Genomic DNA, 22,343 nt, shown 5'->3' with positions numbered 1-22,343 from the left:
TTTTGTGCTTTTCCACCAATTTTTACCACTTTTCACCCACTTAAACTACCTTTAGCAATTAAGCATCCTTTTTTCCTATGTTTTGCCCATTTTTGCCACTTTTCACCCATTTAAACTACCTTTTACCATTAAATACCACTTGTTTCCTGTTTTTATTTGCCCTATTTTGCCACTGTTGACTGCTTTTTGGCCCATTTAGTCACTTTTCTCTCATTTTTTGCCACTTTTGGACCCTTTTTGCCACCTTTAACTTATTTTTATTGCTACTTAATGTCGTTTTTGCCACTTTTCACCCCTAGACTGTTGCTCTTAGACAGGTATTTTTCAACGATTTGGCTCTTTGGTTGAGCAGGGTTGAGTAACACTGACATAAAGTATCACAAATGGACGTTTCATTATTTTTAAGATTTGAAAAAAAAAAATTTAAGTGACATCAGGACCCACTGCCTACAAATGGAAACCCCATTTCTTCTGTTTTTCATCCATATCTGAAAGTTTTAATGAGAAATAAGGCAGTTTGGACTTGAGGTGAAATTAAAGATGTGATGAAACAAAGACATGTTGACTTGTCCTTCAAAATAAAAGCACATCATAGACTTTAGAGTCACCTCTAGTTTACCTCACCACATCTCTAGTCGAGTAGTCTGGAGATTTTTGGTTCCCACACGTGACCAGTAGGTGTCGCCGGTGAGCTGTGTTCAGTAAAGGTGCGTAAAGGAAAAGGAAGTGAAGAAGTGAACTTTGTTTCCAGCAGGTTGCTGTTTGGAGCTGAGATGATGGCGAGGAAATGACAGCTGTGTGAGTAAACGGAGTGGAATTATTATCAGCTCATCAGTCCTATTTTAGTAATCAATCCGTCTGTGAAATATCAGGGTTTAATTCCATAGGAAGGATCACTTTCATGGGAACTTCAGCCGGTAGGTTGAAGAAGCTAGTTAGCAGCAGCGTTAGCTGGGACTGAACTGTATGCTAAGAAGCTAGCTTATCTTAGTAAGTGTCTTGGTGTTAGCTGATCTTAATGCTGTTTTTATTTCTCTAAACAGGATTAAACCTCAAACATAGCCTGTGAAGTTTATGATATTTCAGGGAGTCTCTGTTTTACTTTATTTTAGAGTTCAGCTCAAACGTTACAGGTGGCGCTTTGGACAGGTGTTAGCATATTAGCATTTATCGCTAATTTCCCTGTTGAGTTGTCTTCATTGCTCAGAGTTATTTTAAAACTCAGAGTTAGTTATGATAGTTGGAGTTATAGGCAGCTGTTGTCGCTGTCACGTGGCTGAATATTTAAGCCAAAGCCATGCTTTCTCTGCGTGAAATTATCGTTGGTATCAAAGGTCAGACTCACTGGTGTAGCGGATTTAATTGTTACCGTGTTAGATGGAGACTTTCGGCCGAAGGCTTCCGTGGTTGTCGTGGTAACAGCAGACTTTGGAGATGGTTGTTGTTCTCGGATATCACATAAAATAAATCATCTAAAAATAAAGAAGCATGTAGTTTAAAATCTGAATTTTAGAGGATTTTATTTTTACTTTAGAGTTCTTCAGGTAGATTTTATGTTCGCAAATTTTTAAATCTTAAATTTTCTGTTGCTTGAGATCTTACAAATTTATTATTATTATTATTATTATTTTACTTTTTTATCATTGCTGTTTTTATGAAGCATTTTGTGGCTTTGACTTTGGAATGGGTGCTATAAAATAAGTAGGGATGCACAATATTATCGGCATCAGCAGATATTAAAATATCCACCGATATTTATAACTGATATTTTGGCTATAAAAATCTGCATAATCAGCTATGAACAAATAAGTTAGTTAGTTTTAGTCTGAACCATCAGCTAAAGTCTTTTTCTTTAGTCATCATCATCCTTACACTTTTAAGTGTATTCAACAGACTGAAATTTAGTGATTTATTCTCTCCAAAACTTAAAATTGTGTTGTTGTTTTTTTTTTTTTTTTTTTTTTTTGAAGATTTGTTTTTCGGCCTTTGCGTGCCTTTATTGAATAGAAGACATTGGATAGACTCAAACGGTGAAGAGAGTGGGGGAGAGACATGCGGCAAAGGGTCTCAGGCCAGAGTCGACTAAAATTGATTTGTAAATATTGGCATATCAGATACCTGCAAAAAGCAAAAAGCCAATCACATGGCAGCTACTATTGTTTTTAGGCATTTAGACATGGTTAAGAGGATCGCTGAGGCTTAAACGTAGCATCACAATAGGAGATAAGGTGACTTTGAACATGCCTGAATACACTGGTTCCTGCCATGTGATTGGCTGATTAGATATGTGTAAATGAGTTGATTAGGTGTAACTAATATAATGATCAGCAAGTGTATATTTGTAATGTACTTGTAGCAATAAAGTATAAAATACATGCTGCTCAGTAAACTACTATGAAATCCACAGATGCATTCAGTCAAAAGTCCCCCGTTAGCACGGTCACTCTTTAAACCATAACACCTTTGAGTAGAGAGGACACCGGCAGATTATTTTTAGCCCTGCTGAGGGGCTTTTGGTCAGCGTTAAATCACGGGTTGGTTTTAGTCTCAGATTTCAGCGGCCTGTGAGAAGGTGGACTCTTTACTGCTCAGGTTAGTGCAGGTATGTCTGATAGGTCTATAAACGTCTACTTAAAAGTAAGACTGGGGGGAAAAAGGCTGTTTGGAAGTGGTGTCATGTCACAGCAAAGATGGGGGGCAGGAAGTGATGATTTCCTGTGTCAGATTATCAATAAACTGTGCTGTTGTTTAACTAAGCATTAGGGCTGACATCTCTGTTTTTTCCTAACAAAATAACATGGTAGAGATAAAGCGACCATTTCTCCTGAGTGCAGAGGAAATGACGCTATTTGGCTGGTTTACTGTCAAGCGTGCATTACTTTCTTTAAAGTTATAATTCCTCTTTGTTGACTATCCCTTTCAGTCCCTCTAAACAGAGTCTTAGTTTTATACACAGCCACATGTAGCTCTAAGTTTTCTCCAAGGAGGGTTTAATCTGCTGTGACGGCTGCTTTTGGATAATTAATGGGGGGAATCACACCACTTTACCGGCAACATAAACACATGTAATCCTGTATTGTCAGGCTGTGTTAGGGAGCAGGCGGTGTTGCACAACGTGGGCCTGATAAACGGGTTGATCCGGCTGTGTTAACTTGGCAGGGATTACTGATGGATATTAGGTAACCTGGTCCTGAATGAGACACAGTTAACGTTAACGGGATCAAACGCTTCAGCTGTGATATCTCTAAGACTGCTGTGAGCTACAGGAGCTGGAGGAGCTGGTCAGGGGCTCTGCAGAGATAACACAAGTAAGCTCAAGGGAAAAAGGATTTATTATTAGAAATTATTTTAAGCTACAGCTAGTGTTCTCACATCCAGGTCAAAAGCAAACATGCAGGATAAGAAAATAATCTGCAGAAATGTATTTATTATGTTGTGATGGATTAGTTCGTCTCTGAGTTCTTGTGTCAAAAAGGCAGCAATAAATATTTTATTTTTGGTTGCATGCTCATGTGATTTTATACATTTGATTAAAAAAGCTAAATTATGACAAAGTAAACAGATTTCTTCACTATAGCTGTGCCATCAAGATCCATCTCTAGTCTAGACCTGCTCTTCTGGAACAGTCTAAGGATAACATTCATATTAAAGGGGAAGGCACAGATGCTCGTCTGTTGTTCTTTTTAAGGGTTGGTTTATTGTTGTGTTTTGGGGATGGTTTGTTTCTTGATTGGTTGGTTGATTTATGGACTGATGGTTTGTTGGTTGCCTGGTTAATTTGTTGCCTGGTTGGTTTGTTGGTTAATTTGTTGACTGGTTAGTTTGTTGGTTGATTTGTTGACTGGTTGGTTGCCTGGTTGATTTGTTGGTTGCCTGGTTGGTTTGTTGGTTGCCTGGTTGGTTTGTTGGTTGCCTGGTTGGTTTGTTGGTTGCCTGGTTAATTTGTTGACTGGTTGGTTTGTTGGTTGATTTGTTGACTGGTTGGTTTGTTGGTTAATTTGTTGACTGGTTGGTTTGTTGGTTAATTTGTTGACTGGTTGGTTTGTTGGTTAATTTGTTGACTGGTTGGTTTGTTGGTTAATTTGTTGACTGGTTGGTTTGTTGGTTGATTTGTTGACTGGTTGGTTGCCTGGTTGATTTGTTGGTTGCCTGGTTGGTTTGTTGGTTGCCTGGTTGGTTTGTTGGTTGCCTGGTTAATTTGTTGACTGGTTGGTTTGTTGGTTGATTTGTCGACTGGTTGGTTTGTTGGTTAATTTGTTGACTGGTTGTTGGTTGGTTGGCTGGTTGGTTTGTTGGTTGCCTGGTTAATTTGTTGACTGGTTGGTTTGTTGGTTGCCTGGTTAATTTGTTGACTGGTTGGTTTGTTGGTTAATTTGTTGACTGGTTGTTGGTTGGTTGGCTGGTTGGTTTGTTGGTTGCCTGGTTAATTTGTTGACTGGTTGGTTTGTTGGTTGCCTGGTTAATTTGTTGACTGGTTGGTTTGTTGGTTGATTTGTCGACTGGTTGTTTGTTGGTTGACTAGTTGGTTTGTTGGTTGCCTGGTTAATTTGTTGACTGGTTGGTTTGTTGGTTGATTTGTCGACTGGTTGTTTGTTGGTTGACTGGTTGGTTTGTTGGTTGCCTGGTTAATTTGTTGACTGGTTGGTTTTTTGGTTGACTGGTTGGTTTGTTGGTTGATTTTGTCGACTGGTTGGTTTGTTGGTTAATTTGTTGACTGGTTGGTTTGTTGGTTGACCTGGTTGGTTTGTTGGTCGATTTGTTGACTGGTTGGTTTGTTGGTTGCCTGGTTGGTTTGTTGGTTGACTGGTTGGTTTGTTGGTTGACTGGTTGTGTACCGCCCTCGATATACTTGCTGAATATAGCTTGGCAGTCAGTTAAACAACTTCTGTTCATCAAAACTCTGGAGACAGTCATCTGTTTGTCCGCAGGTTTATTGACTAGAAAAGGGTGATACTAAGAACAAAAAAGGGCATAATCAGCAATAAGTATGCTGTAAGTTTCTTGGACATGTATTGTAGACATACTTTTATCATGAATAACATTGCGCCTTTTACAACTAGCTCACATTTCTTTATAAGTATTGCACAAAAAACAAAAGATTGGAATTAAACATAAGGATGTTGTTGACTGGTTGGTTAGTTCATTGGATTCTGTGTTCGTTGCTTATTTTTGTTTTGTTTGTTGAATTTAAAACACATTGTTTTCCCTGTGCATAAAATATGCTTTTGAAAATGAATGTTATTTGACTTTAGATGTGCTTGATAAATAACCCTTTATTGAATCTGTTTTCTTTAGTCAGACTTCACATTTATCATGAGAGACTTAAATCACTTATCTCACACAGTAAGATCTTCTAGTGATGTTTGCTGACAGTTCTTAATGGATTCATTCCTCTTCATCCCTTTTCATATAAAATAATGAAAGTTTTCAAAAGTGTTAGCTTTCTCGATACTGTAGATTATTAGAATAACAGAAGAATTGGTATTGTAAAGTTCAGAGACATTTAAAAACCAATACAGTGGGCTTTATTTAATTGTAATGACCATTAACAGTTACTATCCCACCTTAAATCTGTCTATTTGGTTTCTTCTCCACTCTTGATAACCGTTGGGCTTCTTTGTTTTTAGGCTGTCTGGTGTCGTCCAGGCGGTGACTGACTGACCGATGCCTTTGTCATGATGCTGAGCTGCAGCGCTCTGCTCATCGCCCTCCTGCTGTCCCAGGTCAGAGGCTTCCTGAACTCCTCGGAGGATGACGCCATCCCCGAGGAGTGGGTGCTGCTGCACGTGGTCCAAGGCCACATCGGAGCGGGGAACTACAGCTACCTGCGGCTCAACCACGATGGCAGAATCATCCTGCACATGCAAAGCCTCAAAGGAGACGCCGACCTCTACATTTCGGATGAAACCCTGCGTCCGAACTTCAACACCTACAAGCTGCAGTCGGTCACCTGCGGACAGGATGTGGTGGTGGTGCCGGGGGACTTCGCCAGGCCCGTGGGCATCGGCATCTATGGCCACCCGTCACACAAGGAGAGCGAGTTTGAAATGCGGGTTTTCTACGATCAGTCAGTCCCCCAGGACCCGTTTGATAAGGGCTCGTACACATCAGAGGACGGACAGACACAAAAGAAATCCCCTCAGGCTGCAGAGGAGGACTTTCAGGAGGAGGAGTCGATATTCTGGACGATTCTCATCGGACTTTTAAAAATTATTCTGGAGATTTTGTTTTGAAAATGGCTCTCCTTCCTTGCTGCAGTCACAGAAGGAGGAGATTTTTCTTTTCTGCCTTGATTCATTAAATATGATTATTTTCTTTCATTTTGTAAGGATGATAGAAATGTCACGCCAATCTTCATGTGGAATTTACACATCTTAGCGGGTCCTGACTTGTGATTTAACAAACATCTTTGATTCAGATTAAAACAGACGAGTTTAAAAAGATGCAGGTGAAACATGGTGATTGATTACTAGGCTGAATTTACCAGAGGATCCTGACTGAGGCTGGCTACTCCATAGATGATTTTCAGAGATGTACCAAATTTAAAAGCATGGGAGACCACAGACATCAGGACAGTTTCACCAGATTTTTAACATTATAATCCTCTGGACGCACTCACAAGAGATGTAGCCAGACTGTTAGACGACACCTGCTGTTTGTAGTAACGATTTCACAGCAGAGACTCCAAACAGAGGAGGAAAACATGCGCTGCTAACCAAGCTGGATTTGACATGTGCAGTTAGATCATACTGTGAAATATAAATGTTTGATCATTTCAGTTCTTATGATTCCAGATCAGGGGGTTCCTACTTGATTGGGAGCAGTAAAATAACTGCATCAACTTTGAGGCTGATTTTGGGGGAAGATTGGTTTACAAACCTCTAAACAAGCCTAAATTTATCTGCTTTGTAGCCAGCTTAACCCACAGTTTCCACATGGTCGTTTGGGCAGCGTGCTGCCTGTGCTGTGCAGCGTGGAGCTGATGACGCCCTTTTCTGGTCAGTCTTGGTGTTTCCCCAGCACTCACTATGGTCCGCCTCTAACATGTGCAAGAAGTGCCTCTGCACTCACACCAAGTCTATTTCCAGTCGAGTTGCTGCCATCCTACGTCAGTCTGAGCAGATCAGACAGGAAGCGTCCTGTCATTTTAAGATTAAACACTTAGGTACAGACGGCCAGAGGTTTATCACATCACTAAATCAACATTACATCAAAACAGGAAGCAAATGAACACCAAGTCAACCTCAGTAAGGCAAAGAAATGTGGCATTTCAGTGTTTTCTTTATTCCTGGGTGAAATTGTGACTTAGACTTCAGCAAGGGCGTGCTTCAGAGGCACAGGTGCGTCCCCGCAGAGACGGACCCTGTGGGAATTGTGGGTTTGTCAGACTTGGATTCCTCTGTTCTGTCTTATGAAGGAAAAAAGTGAATTTAAGTGGAGGTCCCTACACATGTTTGATAGTTTAAATTTGGAGCCTTTAATGATGAACTTCAGTTGAACCAAAAGGCAAAGGAGGCAGTTTAATTTGCTCTAACGTTCCTCTGTTTTTCTTTCCTTATTTCCTCTCCCCTTGCTTTAAAAGGATTTTACTACAATCTGTTAACATGAGCAGGAAGGTTGAATTTGTTTTCTGCTCTCCTCTCTCTCTTCCATGTGTTGGACGAGCTCACGATGCTGCGTTTGAGTTCAGTAAACTGTCAACCACTGAGCAGAAATGTTCACAGTGCCTTCAGATCGCTCCTCTGCTGTCGTCCTGTTTTTATGGAGGCAATTCAGTCTGATTTCTAAATAAAGCAGCTGTTATACAGACTGTTCAACCAATCCTCTGTCTCACTGGATGTTTTCTTTCTGATTTGATTAGAAAAACCTGAGGGTTAAAGGATGGATAGAGGTTGTAATAATACCAAAATGTTTGCTTTGATATGATACTGATAAAAACTATATCGTATAAAAAAGATAACAGACCCTTTTTTAATACCACGATGGTGAAGATGGGCTCCATGTGGAACTGGTATGCCACTATCTTTTCCAAAAGTTGCCAAATATGGCCTACCAATTGGTAAAAACTGAGGGAAAAAGGCCCCAACATCCCCAGCTTCACTGACATTCAACCCTCTACCTTTTACAATGACATCTTCCTTTAAAGTTTATGGAACATTCCATCCTCTGTCTATGAAGATGACATCATCTGTTAAAGTTTATAAAACATTCCCTCCTCTGCCTTTGAAGATGCAGTCATCCTTTAAAGCAGTGGTTCTCAACTGATGGGTTGGAACAGTTTTCAGTGGGTTGCGACTAGGTGTCTGAAAAAAAAAATGGTGGCAAAAGTCCTGAAGTCCTTATTTGGCATGCATCGATACCTTTTATTTACCCTGTTTTACTGTGAAATTGGGTAAATTTAAATGTTTGATCAATATTTCAACTTTTTTATCTCCTCTTCTTGCAATAAATGCCTACTTTTCCCATGATAATGGAGTAATTTCACAAGTTCTCTGGAAAATTGGCAAAAATTGACACATAATGATGGAGAAAGAGGGTATAAAATGTGTCAGTGTTGGCCCTTTTATTCTTTATATCAAGTGTTTTGGTCCAATCATACACCAAACTGCAACATATTCTATTAACTAAACATGCATTGTTTAAAATATTTTGGAAACTTGGGTCAAGATCTGTCATAAGACAGAGTGATGGGTCCTGAGCCCGGACCAGTCGAGAACCACTGCTTTAAAGTTTATAAAACATTCCCTCATCTGCCTTTGAAGATGATGTCAACCTTTGAAGTTTATAAAACATTCCCTCCTCTGTCTATGGAGATGACGTCATCCTTTAAAATTTATGGAACATTCCCTCATCTGTCTTTGAAGATGATGTCATCCTTTAAAGTTTATAAAACATTCAAACATGTCTTTGAAGATGATGTCATCCTTTAAAATTTATGAAACATTGTAACCTTCTCTTTGAAGATGATGTCATCCTTTGAATTTTATAAAACATTCAAACATGTCTTTGAAGATGATGTCATCCTTTAAAGTTTATAAAACATTCCCTCATCTGCCTTTGAAGATGATGTCATCCTTTAAAGTTTATAAAACATTCCCTCATCTGCCTTTGAAGATGATGTCATCCTTTAAAGTTTATAAAACATTCCCTCATCTGCCTTTAAAGATGACGTCATTCTTTAAAAACATTCCCTCATCTGCCTTTGAAGATGACGTCATCCTTTAAAGTTTATAAAACATTCCCTCATCTGCCTTTGAAGATGATGTCATCCTTTAAAGTTTATAAAACATTCCTTTATCATCATTTAAAGATGCAATCATATTTAGGTTAGGATTGTGAAAGTCAATCACAGATTCTGATTTTAGGCCTTACCTAAGAGCCTAACAAGATCAACATTTAAACATAAACTGTCAACCTCATTTTCCCCATTAGTAAAATATAAACACTGATAATAAATAATTCTGAGATGAAAAAAGTAAAAATGATAAGTTTAAAGGCTCAAAATCTGAGATAAAGTCACTTATTAGCTCAAAAGGTTGCTACATGAAATTCAAAGGCAAAACACTGATTTTAAAAGGCAAATATTTGAGATAGAAAGTCAAAACCACACGTTTGAAAGGTAAAAATGTGATTTAGAATTTTAAAATTGTGAACCTTGAAGGTCAAAACATGAAGAAAGTCAAAACCATAAGTTCAAGTCAGAACTTTGTGATGCAAAATTGAGAATATGAAATGACTTCTTTTACTCTGTACTTTTTCAGATTTTTAAATCTGGCCCAGACTCAATATGAGTTTGACACCCCCGCCGAGGTTAATGTCCACCTTTTTCTCATGCTAAAACCACCAATATGTATCAGCCAAAATCCAAACAGGTGCATCCCTACCATTCAGAGTTTGACAGAACAATCAAATGTCACTTCTTTGCAAATTATGAAACTTTATTTACAGAAAAAAAACATTCTTACAGTGTTTAAACTGCATAAAAAAACAACTCTGAATGTCAACATAGAGCTCCATGATTGTAGAACCTTTAAATAATTACTGATAAAGAAAAAGTCACTATGTGAGGTAATCACAGTCCTCCTCTCTATCAGGGAAGTGGGGTCCCCCTCCTCCTCTCCATCAGGACAGATTTGGGCCCCCTCCTCCTCTCCATCAGGACAGATTTGGGCCCCCTCCTCCTCTCCATCAGGACAGATTTGGGCCCCCTCCTCTCCATCAGGACAGATTTGGGGCCCCTCCTCCTCTCCATCAGGACAGATTTGGGCCCCCTCCTCTCCATCAGGACAGATTTGGGCCCCCTCCTCCTCTCCATCAGGACAGATTTGGGGCCAGCTGGATGCTGTTGATCCTCAGAACCGTCTGTGGCTGGATGATGGTCTTCGTCCTCTGGTACCGGTGTCTCTTCCAGAAGACCATGTGGATTTTGGGCCAGGATTCAGTCTTTTCGATCACGGTGGCCTCCACTCGGACCAGGTCCTTCCCCAGCAGGGGTCTCCCGATCAGGGTGAACTCCTCCGCCCCGACCAGCAGCACCTTCTCCATCCGGATCCTCTCCCCGCACTCCGCATCGATGTGGTTCTCGAGCAGGATCAGATCCTCGGGGGTCACCTTCCACTGTCTACCGGCGATGTGAACCACAGCGAACAGCCGGCCGAAGTCCTGCTGGAGGATCTTCTGGTTCACGGCGCTCACTACGGCCGAGTGTCGGCTCCGCTCCTCCTCCGGGGACACCGGGACTGGCTCTGGCCACGGTGGGTTGGAGAGGGAGGTCTGCGGGACCAGGGGTCCGCTAATGGTGCTGTGTGTCCGGATAGTAGCGGGGACGAAGGTAGGCTGTCTGGGTATCACCCTGCTGCATGTCCTCCACAGTAACACTCCTCTGCTCAGCGCCATCTTTACCGGAAGTGGAAGAATTCTTCTTCTCTTGGTTTAATAGAGGGTTGTAACCATGACTTAAAGGTGCCTGCCGCCACCTACTGGACGGTAGTGTAGAGATCTCCTTGTTTTAGTTGTCAGTATTTTTACCAGGTAGTTTGTCTTAGTTTGGACATGGAAATCTGGTTCTACTGTCAAAAAGTTTGTTTACAAAATCAAAACAATAGTACCGGACAAAAACTAGAGACTAGAGGGGGCAGTTTCCAATAGGGGCCCAACAATGTTAGAACTTCTGTTGTTAATCCAGATCATTCACATTTAAAAGTCCGTGATTTTGGATTTTTTTTTTCTTCAGGAAGTTTAAACTCCCAAAGAATCACAGAAAATGTTTGGATCCATTTGAGTCTGGCTTTAAAGCAGGGTGGGCAACTGGCAGCTTAGGGGCCACATTTGGCCCCCACCTCACTCAGTGTGGCCCCCAAGTCAATTTAAATACCAGTAAATTAAACATTTTAACAGAAAAGTACTGAATCTGCCATGAAATTATGAAAACACGTAAATGTCTCTAATAATCATACACTTCTGGTTTCTTCGTTTTATTTCATTAAAAACAATTTAAAACCTTTTTCAGTTCTTTTTAAATTTTTAAAACTTTCATTCAAATCTTTCATTTCTATTTTATTAATTTATATTTTTATTTTCTTTGTAATGTATTTGATTTATTTAATTAATTTTTAGTTATTTAATTTTATATTTCATTAGATTTTTTTTACTTTATTAAATTCTTTTTTGTTTTCATTTTTATTTAATCATTTACGTATTGATTTTACTTTAGCTTTTGTTGCATTTATTTTGTATTTCTTGATTGATTTCTTTTCAATGTATTTTTATTTATCTTTTTAGTATACATTTTAAAATTTAGTTCTTTTTTTTTCAAACCTATTTGTGATGGTTTTTTTTCTTAACAATAAAGATAATAAAATACAATTGTACGGTTTCATAGTGTCTATCAGTCTGTATTTATTTTACAGAGAAAAAGAAAGAAAAAAGAAAGATAAAATGGTAAAATGTGTTGTGTAACATTACTCCTTTCAGTCATTCACTCCCTCATGGGTTTGTCATGTTAGAATAATCCATAAGAAGCTGCCATATAGAGTCAAATATGAGTTTCTTTTCTGAATTGGGTTGTTTTGGTTCCTGGAGAGCTCTACAGTAGTTGGTTTCACTCCAAACAGAACTTCACTGGGTCTGATAAGATCTGTTTCTATAAAACCTCAGACAAAGTTTGGAATATCTTTATCTGTTCCAATAACTAACAAGTCATGGAACAGCCCAGAACATGTGTGCTAAAGATACTGGTTGAAAGGTTTATTAGTAAAGTTACCAATGTGGATGGGCACACTGAACTAAAGGTTTAGGAAAGTAATGTTAGACTTCATCACTAGGCAAAAAGGTGCACAAAAGTCAGGATGCATAAAGTAAAAGAAAATCCAAGAATGGACTAGAAGAGTTAAATAAATGGCATACATGGATTTAAAATGGCAAAAAAAAAGTGTAAATTCCATTATCTGAGTTTATCAGGGTCCATTCTCTGGGTTTATCAGGGTCTATTCTCTGGGTTTATCAGGGTCCATTCTCTGGGTTTATCAGGGTCTATTCTCTGGGTTTATCAGGGTCCATTCTCTGGGTTTATCAGGGTCCATTCTCTGGGTTTATCAGGGTCGATTCTCTGGGTTTATCAGGGTCCATTCTCTGGGTTTATCAGGGTCCATTCTCTGGGTTTATCAGGGTCCATTCTCTGGGTTTATCAGGGTCCATTCTCTGGGTTTATCAGGGTCTATTCTCTGGGTTTATCAGGGTCCATTCTCTGGGTTTATCAGGGTCTATTCTCTGGGTTTATCAGGGTCTATTCTCTGGGTTTATCAGGGTCTATTCTCTGGGTTTATCAGGGTCTATTCTCTGGGTTTATCAGGGTCCATTCTCTGGGTTTATCAGGGGCCCAGCCAACTCTGTTGGTGGGTCTGTGTTTTATATGGTTCCAGTAAATGTAATCATGTTAAATATGTTGACTCTTATCCAGGTTTTATAACTCTTTCATGTTGAATGTTTAACAATGGTTTGTGTGCTGGTTCCCCCAACCCCATACTTTCACCCCTCCCCTTCAAACATCCTGAGTCCGTCACTACTTTAGCCAGCCCTGAATATCAGTCCATAATGTGCAGATTAAATTACTTACAAAAAATAAATACTCCATATTTTTAACATCTTTCTCAGAGGAAGTGCAGTTATTCACATCAATATTAAATCTTATTTTCAAGAACTAGTTTGTCAGTTAAAACATCACTGAAGTTCCACTGAATATGAGGGTAGGGATATTTCCCACAGCCCCTGAACGCAGCCCCGCTCTGCCTCCATTTTGTGCCTCCGCTCCGGTTTCCGGGTTTCTGAGAAGGACCGATGATAAAAACGGTGTCAGCGGGGAGTTATGGCTCTGCTCGCAGGTCAGGAGTGCGGCTGAAGTTTTCCGTCGCTAGCTGAAGCTCTTCAAAGTGACTCTCCGTGCTCTCTGTAGGAAGCTGTAGTCCAAAGACGGGTTACTGAGGAGAATTATCAGCCAGCAGGACTGCGCTGACACTGACAGCTGGAAAGTAAACAGCTAACAGGCTAACTGCCGCTAGCTCCTCTGAAGCTAGCTAACGTTAGCTGGCTAACCTGGGTGAATGTTTGGTGCTTTGCCAGCTCCCTCCCATCCTAATTCTTGTCAAAGAGCTCGGACGGAGGATTGCCACAGCAGCACTTTCCATTCATGTGGTTTAGGAGGTCGAGACTTTCCGAGCTCCTGTTTTTAAAGCCAGGGTGAGTATCCTGATGAAGCTAACTTTACTCCACCTAAGTTTAAGCTAGTGCCGCCAGGTAGGTCTGATCCAGCGGAGAGTTACCTGGGAGCGGCTGGAGAGACCTGTCTGGGCCTGTTAGATCCTGTTTCACCGAGCCTAAAGTCACTCTCTCTGTTTTAATTATCCATCAGGAAACCCCTGCATCTGTCCATCAACTTCTATCAGCTTTATTATTGATCATGTAGAAATAACTGCGTGACTGGGGACGTTAAGGTTGTCCCAATTACCCGAAACTACATCAATATCACATAGGGCTGGGCGATATTGACCAGAAACCGGATTTTAATATTTTTATCTGACCAAAAAATTATTTTTTTCTTAGCAAAGAAATACATTTAACAGTCTAATCCACCTGGGTCGATGCCAAATGTAAGATTGACACCTTTATTAACAGCTAGCTGCACAATTTTAACAGAAATAAATAAAATCTAAATAGTCACCTGAGGCTTAAAAATTCTATTGAATCAAAATGTCCCCAGTTTAGTTAATCATTAACTCATCATTTTTCACATTTCTTCAGACCTAACAGCCCCGTAAATCTCTTTTTCCCCAAGCACAACCTTTTTATAGAGTTCGAGAAAAAAATCCCAGCGATTGACAAAGTCAGAATTAAGCGATTCAAGTCAAAATTTTGCTATTAAAGTCAACATTTAAAGATAAGAGTCAGAATTCATAAATTAAAGTCAGCATTCAGGGTTTGAGTCAAAATTTCAAGATTAAAATATGAATTCAGAGATCAGGTTACAATATAGAGATCAAAATGTGGATTCTAGTAAGTCAGAATTCTGAGATCAAAGTCAGAATTCTGAGATCAAAGTCAGAATTCTGAGATTAAAGTCAGAATTCTGAGATCAAAGTCAGAATTCTGAGATTTAAGTCAGAATTCAACAGATCTATGTCAGCTGAAGTTTTTTCTTTGCTCTTTCTGGTTCCTTAGACTTTAAAGGACTGAGTTTCTCCGTCTATACTACATCTACATGTCACTGATGGTTAACACGAGTTTTGAAATGTATGCATTTTAGAAGTCCAGAAACACACAGATCTGCAGGCCTTTACTGTCTGTATTGATGTGGTCAGAACTGTCTGTAGTTAATTTTTAAACCACATGCTGTAAAACATCTCTGTATTTTAATGGCTGATCATATCAGAGCCTTTAGATTGTGACTGTTTAATAAGACAGCTGTCATAGAGACACATTAGTCCACCAAAGCGCTGCAGACATTCTCCTGCAGCGCTTTAATACTGAATCATTGCCAGGTTGTTCCTAATGATTGAAAATCCTGCCCTGACTTTTTCAGGACTAAACGCTGTAGCTGTTTTTACAGTGAAGAGCTGTCGGAGCCTGAAAAAGCCTCGAAACCCTGGCTCATAGCTGCAGGCCTTTAGCTGTCTGTATTTCCTTGACCACAAAAGCGTCTGACTTCCTGGTTCAACCCCCACCACTCTCTCGTTGGGTTTCTGTCTGCAGCGTCACTCTGTTGTTGTGCAGAGACGTTTATGGCCGTCTCTTTTATTGTTCATAGACCGTTCTGAAGCAGAGCTTCCTGTGATCTTGACCTAGTTTGTGACCTCGGTGCTCTTTGATCTTTAATGCACAGGATTAATCAGATTATCAGGGTCAAGGTCAGGACCTGTTGCTCTCAGAGCTTTTATCCTGTATAGCTGTCACCTCACTGCTTTTAGAGAGGGTAGATATATTGACCTGTGGGGTTTCTCACTGCAGAAGTATCAGTGATGGCATGAGGCTACCCTGCATTACAGTGGATATTTATGTTCTAGGTGTGTTTAGTGGTTATAAAATAACAGTAAGAATTAATCTACTTAACAATGATATTGTAAAACCTTCCCTAAATTTACCTGTTGTCTTACTGCCAGGAGTTTGTAAACTACATTATACAGGTGGAAGCAGGCCAGACCAAGCTCTTACCGCCATGCACATGTCAACAGTGAGCAGAGCACTCTATGGGAGTTTCAGTCAGTCCTTTTACAAAATGATTTGAGCCTAAGAAACAAACAATGAGGACATTTATCACCCATCCCTGACTGAAACTAGGGATGCCCCCGTGTGTATTATTTCCCATCACCATATATAGCTGTTTAGTCGACTCATCTAAAGTAAAATGAACACGTTCTGTAAACCAACTTCACACGGCAGCGGTAAAACAAGGTCACAGCATAAAGATTTGGAGCTGGTCTGCAGAATGTGGCTAACATTAGCAGCGCTAGCGCCACCAGCCTTCAGTTCTTTTTGCAGGTTAACAGTAGACGCCTCATTGACTGTGGCAGACACGCTGCCGCTATACATCAACGTGTCCGCCATATTGCCGGAGGGTAGACCGTTCCATAAACAAATGCAAGTAAATAGGGGATGTAGGATTTTGTTATTGTTTGAAATGTTATTCCACGCAATCTTGTCAGCCCCACACAGCACAGGAGTAATGCATCTTAACCTGGAATACCTCTGGCAAGATGGCGGTGGAGTTGACATACGGCCCACTGACTATGGAGGCGTCTACATATATAATGTCTATGGTTAACATCCACATTCCTGAGCTGAATATCGTCACTCAGTATGTCACTTACATGTGAGTATAACCTGGACAACTTCATCCCTGTTTTCTGGATTAAATAATGTCAACAGTGCTTTTCCTACGACATGCTACCATGCCAAAACAGTGAGCAGTTGGTTATACCGGTGCAAAGAGCAATGTGGCAGCAGGGCAGTAGTCCTTAAGAGCAACTTCAGTGGACCAGGGGTCACCCACCTGTGGATCAAGATCTACTGGTACATCTTTGAGGTGTTTCAGCTATATCTGTGAGTGTTCTTCACACTTTTAGTTTCCAGTAAGGAAAGGCTAGTCAGACATGTGTTTTATACACGCATGCATTGTTTCAGCCTCATATGGTTGTCTAATATAAAAAGATATTACCAGAGGGTTTCTGATATTTGCTTGGGACCCCCTTTGTTGTTAGCTTCTGGTGGAACAGCACCTCGTAAAATTCCTTCAGATTTCACGTACTTTACAATAAAAGTACTTTTCAAAATACCTGTTTCCTTCAAAGAAACTTTCCTCGTTTAAATCAATGATTAATATTCTTGCCAGTTCATTGAAGTTTTGCATAAACAGCTTTATAATTAAAGTCATGACTAAAAGTACACAGCGATAGTAAATATACTTTTTCTCTCCATTATTAATTTCATAAATAAGGTCTCAATTTAAACATTAGGACTGGAATAAAAAAAGGAAATATGGATTTTAATATTCAGTGATCAAATTAGACAAAAGAACAAATAAATGTAGGGGTTTTGACAAAAATAGTGTAGTTAGTTAATTCTCCTCCATCCTCCCTTTGACTTCTTGTCTTGGTGTTTTGCACACCCCCATGTTCCAGTGAACCCAGTATGAGTCTGTCTGCACTGTTAAATGCAAACTTAACGTTTACAAAAATGTATTAAAGCAAAAAAAAGTATTTTTACCCTTATTTATGTATTTAAACTTTATTTTTTGCAGATTTTTGTGGATTTTGATTTCCCTTTAACCTTATAGTAGATCTCCAGTTGGAAACAATTGGAAGCCGCTGGTTTAGACCAGGACTGTGGGCCTGAGCTGTCAAACTATGCTGATAGTTGTTTTAACCAACTTGTAATTCTGGTGCCAACAACAAAGAGATCTAAACGCAACCATTTAGCTGGCTAATGACACGCTTCCCTGACTAAAACATTGGTAAGTGTACCCATTAAGCCCACCAAAATCTAAGTTTATGTATTTTTCATAGATACTAAGATGGTTTATAAACATGATCATTTGTTAAAATGAAGAGTTAATCTGTCATTTGAAAGTATATTTATTTACTAATGCATATTTTAAAGAACAAATTAAAGACATTTTATGAATAAACTCAAAAGTCTGAAACGTGTGTTCCAAATAAGCCCACAACCACATTTATTGACAGAAATATAAAAACTTATTATATTTTTCAGGTAGTAAACACATATTAACTCAGTAACATGTTATACATGTTAAACACAATTTATTTTTTGAACTTGGTTTTAATGTTTAGTTTGTAACAATGGACCACTACAAACATGACTAATTAAGCCTAATTTTCATTGGCTTTAGTATTTAACATTTCATTGAACATTTTATTTAATATTGACAAAATTTGAATCAATATTGACAAAATAAAAAAAAATTATTTGTTTTTAAAAGTATTAAATGACATTAAAGTGCATCAACAATATCTTATTGAACTTGGATTTAATGTTTGGCTTGTAACAATAATGATTTTAGGACAGTTGCTGTAATTCTTCTTTTTTATTGGCATTTTTCTCACTTTAAATAAATTAATATGCAAAATGAACTGACAGAACAGTTCTTCTGGGCGGTGTGTGATCTGTGATGTACTCGTGTTAACGAAGTTAGTGAGGTTTAACAACATCCAACACAGGATTACAGTGAAAAGCTATCAAACCTCAAAATGTCATTATTTCCTATTGAAACACATAAGGTGGGCTTAAATGGATCTACAGTGACTACCAGGGAAATAAAGATAATATTTTCTCACCAAAATGAAACAAATGTATAAAGAAATGCCTGTAGCCTAAATATGCTGTAAAACTTTCCATCACAGTTATCCCCCCTTTGCCAAACTTTCTGAATTATCAAGAAATTCTTCAAAGTTCAAAGTTAGCTTATATTGCTGTTTTTAGAGGCCCCTATACCATTTAACCCCACCTTGGAAAAAAGACATTTTTTGAAAATATTTCACCCACCCAAACCCTTTTTTTGTGTCTTAATTTGAAGATTTATGTAAAATGAATCAGAAAACAGTTTGTGTACTTATCATTTTTAATCCTTAAGCAGTGTATCTATCAGTAGGGCTACATGTATTGGCTAGTGGTTAGCTCGCTACACTTGCTAGCATGACTCATCTTTTCACATGAAACTAAATAGTAAGAAATGACAAAAAAAAACAAAACTTGTTTATACACAAAAAAACAAATCAATCTATCAAACTACATAATATGAATGTACTTAACAAGCCAGTGACTGAAAATAGTTGAAAAGAGTTTTTTTCTGAGGGGTCCTGAAACATGGATGGAAAACTCTGTAGCGTCGTTTAATATTGACCAGGGTATGACGTACTTCTGTGTACCGGAAACCAGCTAAACCGGGCCAAGCACACTACACAATAACGTCCGACTGGCATTCATACTGCATACTACTGTCGAACGCAGTACACAGTACGCAATACGCAGTACGCATACTGCGTTTGGCAGGAGTATGCAGGAGGCCAATTTGTAAACAGCCAAACTCTCGTTGGATTTAAGAACATCTGGTGTGTGTGTTTCTGGTGGTGGTAAAGGAGCATCAAGTTTTACTGTAAAAGCCATAACAAGCTCAGTAGCTTCTGCAGCACGAACACAACCCTGTAATCTGCCATTGTTGTTTTGGTTCGATATGCGCACGCGGGGTAAGTGGGCTACGCTATGTGTAACGTAATCGTTTCAAGAAAGGTGCGGTTGGCCATCCACTTGGAGACAAAGCGGTAATCGTTTGCGGATTTGTTCACTCTGAGACCTGTTTTCAAAAAGTAGCGTTTACAGTCTCCCAAAACGCCCTTTCCATGTGGATGAAGCGCTGATATGACAAAAGACTTTTATGTATATGCCTAAATTCGTCTCGGTTTGGTTTACTGACTAGGGACCTGATCCTGGATCTGAGTGCACTTGAGCCCAAAGTCCGGTTTGAGTGGACTCTGGCACGGTTTTGGTGAGATGTGGATGCAATCGTGCCCGGATACGGGACAGAGCGAGTAGCCGTGGCACGGCGTTGTTTGGAACAATTGAGCCTAATGTGAAAACAGCCTCAGTTCTGCCCCCAGTGGTCACCATTATACATCACAAGTACTTTACATTGCTAAATGTGTTTCAGAGTCAGGTTGTGTGGAGTTTTGCAAATTGTGTCTAACCAGGAAAAGTGAGTAACCCCCAAACAGCTGCTTTAGTCAGATTGACCCCCAAAAACTGAAGTTACCTTTTCTTGAAGTTACATTCAAACACATCATGACATTTGATTTAAGTTCACCTAATAGTCATTTCCCTGAGCTGACATTGAACGCATCAAAGAGAGCTTGTTAACTACTGACTTTCATCCTGCTGATTTCAACATTAGATTGATATTTCTGACCAGTGGGACTTAATGCAAAGTTGGGAGCTGTTTTCACAGCTGATTCCAGCAGATGAGGATGATAACGTCCGTGTTGAGTCTGAATGCTTCTCACAGCATCATCTCTGCCTTTAAGATCAACACTTTGTTCAAACAGCATAGAAATTAAACAGGAAATTATCAACAGTGGATTTAATCACGAGAAGCAGATAGAGCCGTGTCAGAATCATCAGAATAATTCTGCTTAAAACTGAACACTAGAAGCGTTAAAATCTCTCCACTGAGGATTTAGACTTTCTGAAAACAAAAGATCTTTTAACATTTCCTCCAGAAAAACTGTTAACCCCCCTTACTCCCAGTTTCTGTCTGCCTCTGCGTCTGTCCTCTTAACCACGTCACGGGCTGACTGGCGAGCTTGCTGGGTGAGATTCCTTTAGTTTCTCTCAGTGAAAACCGGCCCCACTCTCAGCCCGGCTGCTGGAGGAATGGAGCAATGGCGGTGGAGGGTGAGGGCGGGGCAGGACAGAGCTGCCTGCATGAGCCAACAATGGGCCCAGACTGCTAACTGGTTTGGGGAGAACTCGTGACCTCGGTCGGTATTGTGTGCAGAGATGACACACTTAAAGCAGTTTCAGGTACAGGTGGATTCTGGGTACGGTGAGCAGAGAGAAAACTCAGGACTGGGCTGAATCTTCACAGAAAGTCATCTTTAATTCATATGAGAAGCAGATTAAACAGATGTGAAAATGGCTAAAACATTATCATTAGGAGGGGTACGTTAATGCAGTGGTGTGACAGCAGTATCAGCTGATGTCGGCCATGTTGACAAACAGCAACCATCTCTAAATCTGTGGACTGGACTGGACAGAGACCAGGAGCTGATGTTTCTGGTCTAGTTTCATACAGACTTCTAGGAACCTTGGATTCAGAGTAGGAGGAAGTCACCCAAAGGACAAACGTTGATCTGCCACCTTCTCCCTCTGCATTTATATGTGCTACAGCCCCCCCTCTGGCAGTAGTACCACATTACAACCAGGCACTGTAGAAAGTTATGGACAGAGTTTGAAGTGATAAGCTGCTGCATCTATTGATGAGTACATGAGCTAAACCTGGCTAGCTGTTAGCGACAGTCCAGCTGCTCTCCTTGACTGTTAGATTATGGTTTGTTTGTTGTTAGTGGTTCTTAACTGGTTGGGTATCAGAACTCATTACAACCTCCTTAAGATAAACCACAACCCTAATTCTTTAAAAAATCAGCCACACTGATGTATTTGATAAAGAATGTTGGCTTATGGAGCTTACATGGTTATGCATACGTTAAGTATTTACTTCATTTTCCTTAGATAGAATGGAACATTTGGGTTATTTTCCCAGGAATTTCTTACTTAACTGGGGAAAACCAGCTTTGCTATCCAAAGATTTTAAAGTAAGGATGCATGTCTTCTAGGGCAGTGGTTCTCAACCTTGGGGGTCGCGAGACACCAAGAGGGGGTCTCCAGATTCCCCTAAAAAAAAACAAGAATATTTTGAGAATTCCACTGTTGCCACTTTACACCAATTTTGCCAAAAAAGTTAACCAGTTTTCATTATTTTTTTTACCACAAATTTTAACACATTTTTTGCCATTTACGCTTATTTTTGCCATTTTAAATTCTTTCCACCACTTTTTTCTGCCTGTTTTTGCCACTTCTAAACCAATTCTTGACACATAAGCCTAATGTTGCCTCTGTTGACACATTATTGCCACTATTAACTCCATTTAACACTTTCTATGCAATTTTTTTTTCCCATTTTAACCACATTTCACTATCTGATATGCCCATTGTTACCAGTTTGACCAACATCTGCCAATAACTGCCTTATTTTCTTTCTCAGTTAGCACTGTTTTCTCTAGTTGTCTTTGTTCAATATGTGCAATAAAGAATATTATATATATATATATGTTTATATTGACTTTCTTCCTATTTCACCAGAATGCTACCCATTTTTGCCATTTTTAAAGCCTTTTCAGCCACTTTTTAATTCCCATTCACTACTATTTATGCCCATTTTTTTGCCACTGTAACCCATTTCTGCTACTTTTAAGATCCAAATTCACCACCTTTCCACCCCCTTTTGCCATTATTAGCCATTTTTTTTTCAATTTTTAACCCATTTTAATTATATATATTTATATATATATATATATTTTTTTTTTTTTTTTTTTTTTTTTACAAAATAGATTTACATTTTGAAGAAGATTATATACTATGCAAATTATTTAAAAAAGAGAATTGTTTAATTGATAAGAGTTATTTTTTCACGTTAAATATAAAACAAGGATATCACAGTTTAACTTTACGATAGACTGTGATTTTGTTTTTGGCCCCCAGTTTGGCTGGGCCCCAGAAAGCTCTCT

The 22,343-nt window shown here is 39.3% G+C and overlaps 3 protein-coding genes across 10 annotated transcripts in view; 2 read left to right on the top strand and 1 right to left on the bottom strand.

Annotated features, from left to right (window-relative positions):
* The first annotated feature begins 712 nt into the window (after positions 1-712).
* On the top strand, positions 713-7,821 carry c4h6orf120 (chromosome 4 C6orf120 homolog). 5 transcript variants are annotated; one of them, XM_041786137.1, is made up of 2 exons: positions 713-798; positions 5,628-7,821. In XM_041786137.1, exon 2 carries the CDS (start codon positions 5,676-5,678, stop codon positions 6,231-6,233), a length of 558 nt encoding a protein of 185 aa, XP_041642071.1. In that variant the 5' UTR covers positions 713-798; positions 5,628-5,675; the 3' UTR covers positions 6,234-7,821. The 5 variants fall into 5 exon arrangements, with proteins under 5 accessions (XP_041642071.1, XP_041642075.1, XP_041642072.1 ...); XM_041786141.1 differs by lacking the exon at positions 713-798 and adding an exon at positions 804-917; XM_041786138.1 differs by lacking the exon at positions 713-798 and adding an exon at positions 2,472-2,592.
* A 2,107-nt stretch (positions 7,822-9,928) lies between these two features.
* Positions 9,929-10,915, bottom strand: mrpl21 (mitochondrial ribosomal protein L21). 3 transcript variants are annotated; one of them, XM_041785470.1, is made up of 2 exons: positions 10,324-10,915; positions 9,929-10,290 (listed from the first exon to the last, which is right to left on the bottom strand). In XM_041785470.1, exons 1-2 carry the CDS (start codon positions 10,894-10,896, stop codon positions 10,282-10,284), a joined length of 582 nt encoding a protein of 193 aa, XP_041641404.1. In that variant the 5' UTR covers positions 10,897-10,915; the 3' UTR covers positions 9,929-10,281. The 3 variants fall into 3 exon arrangements, with proteins under 3 accessions (XP_041641404.1, XP_041641403.1, XP_041641405.1); XM_041785469.1 differs by having other exon boundaries at positions 9,930-10,229; positions 10,293-10,915; XM_041785471.1 differs by having other exon boundaries at positions 9,930-10,227.
* A 2,406-nt stretch (positions 10,916-13,321) lies between these two features.
* wipf2a (WAS/WASL interacting protein family, member 2a) overlaps positions 13,322-22,343 on the top strand; it is a 33,034-nt gene continuing 24,012 nt past the window's right edge. For both annotated transcript variants that reach the window (XM_041784607.1, XM_041784608.1), the window contains exon 1: positions 13,322-13,734. The gene's annotated coding sequence lies outside the window, so the exon portion shown is untranslated. The remainder of the gene's footprint in view (positions 13,735-22,343) is intronic.

This window comes from Cheilinus undulatus, linkage group 4 (assembly GCF_018320785.1).
Source record: "Cheilinus undulatus linkage group 4, ASM1832078v1, whole genome shotgun sequence".
Taxonomy (NCBI): Eukaryota; Metazoa; Chordata; class Actinopteri; order Labriformes; family Labridae; genus Cheilinus; species Cheilinus undulatus.
This window is presented reverse-complemented; position numbering and strand designations above follow the sequence as displayed.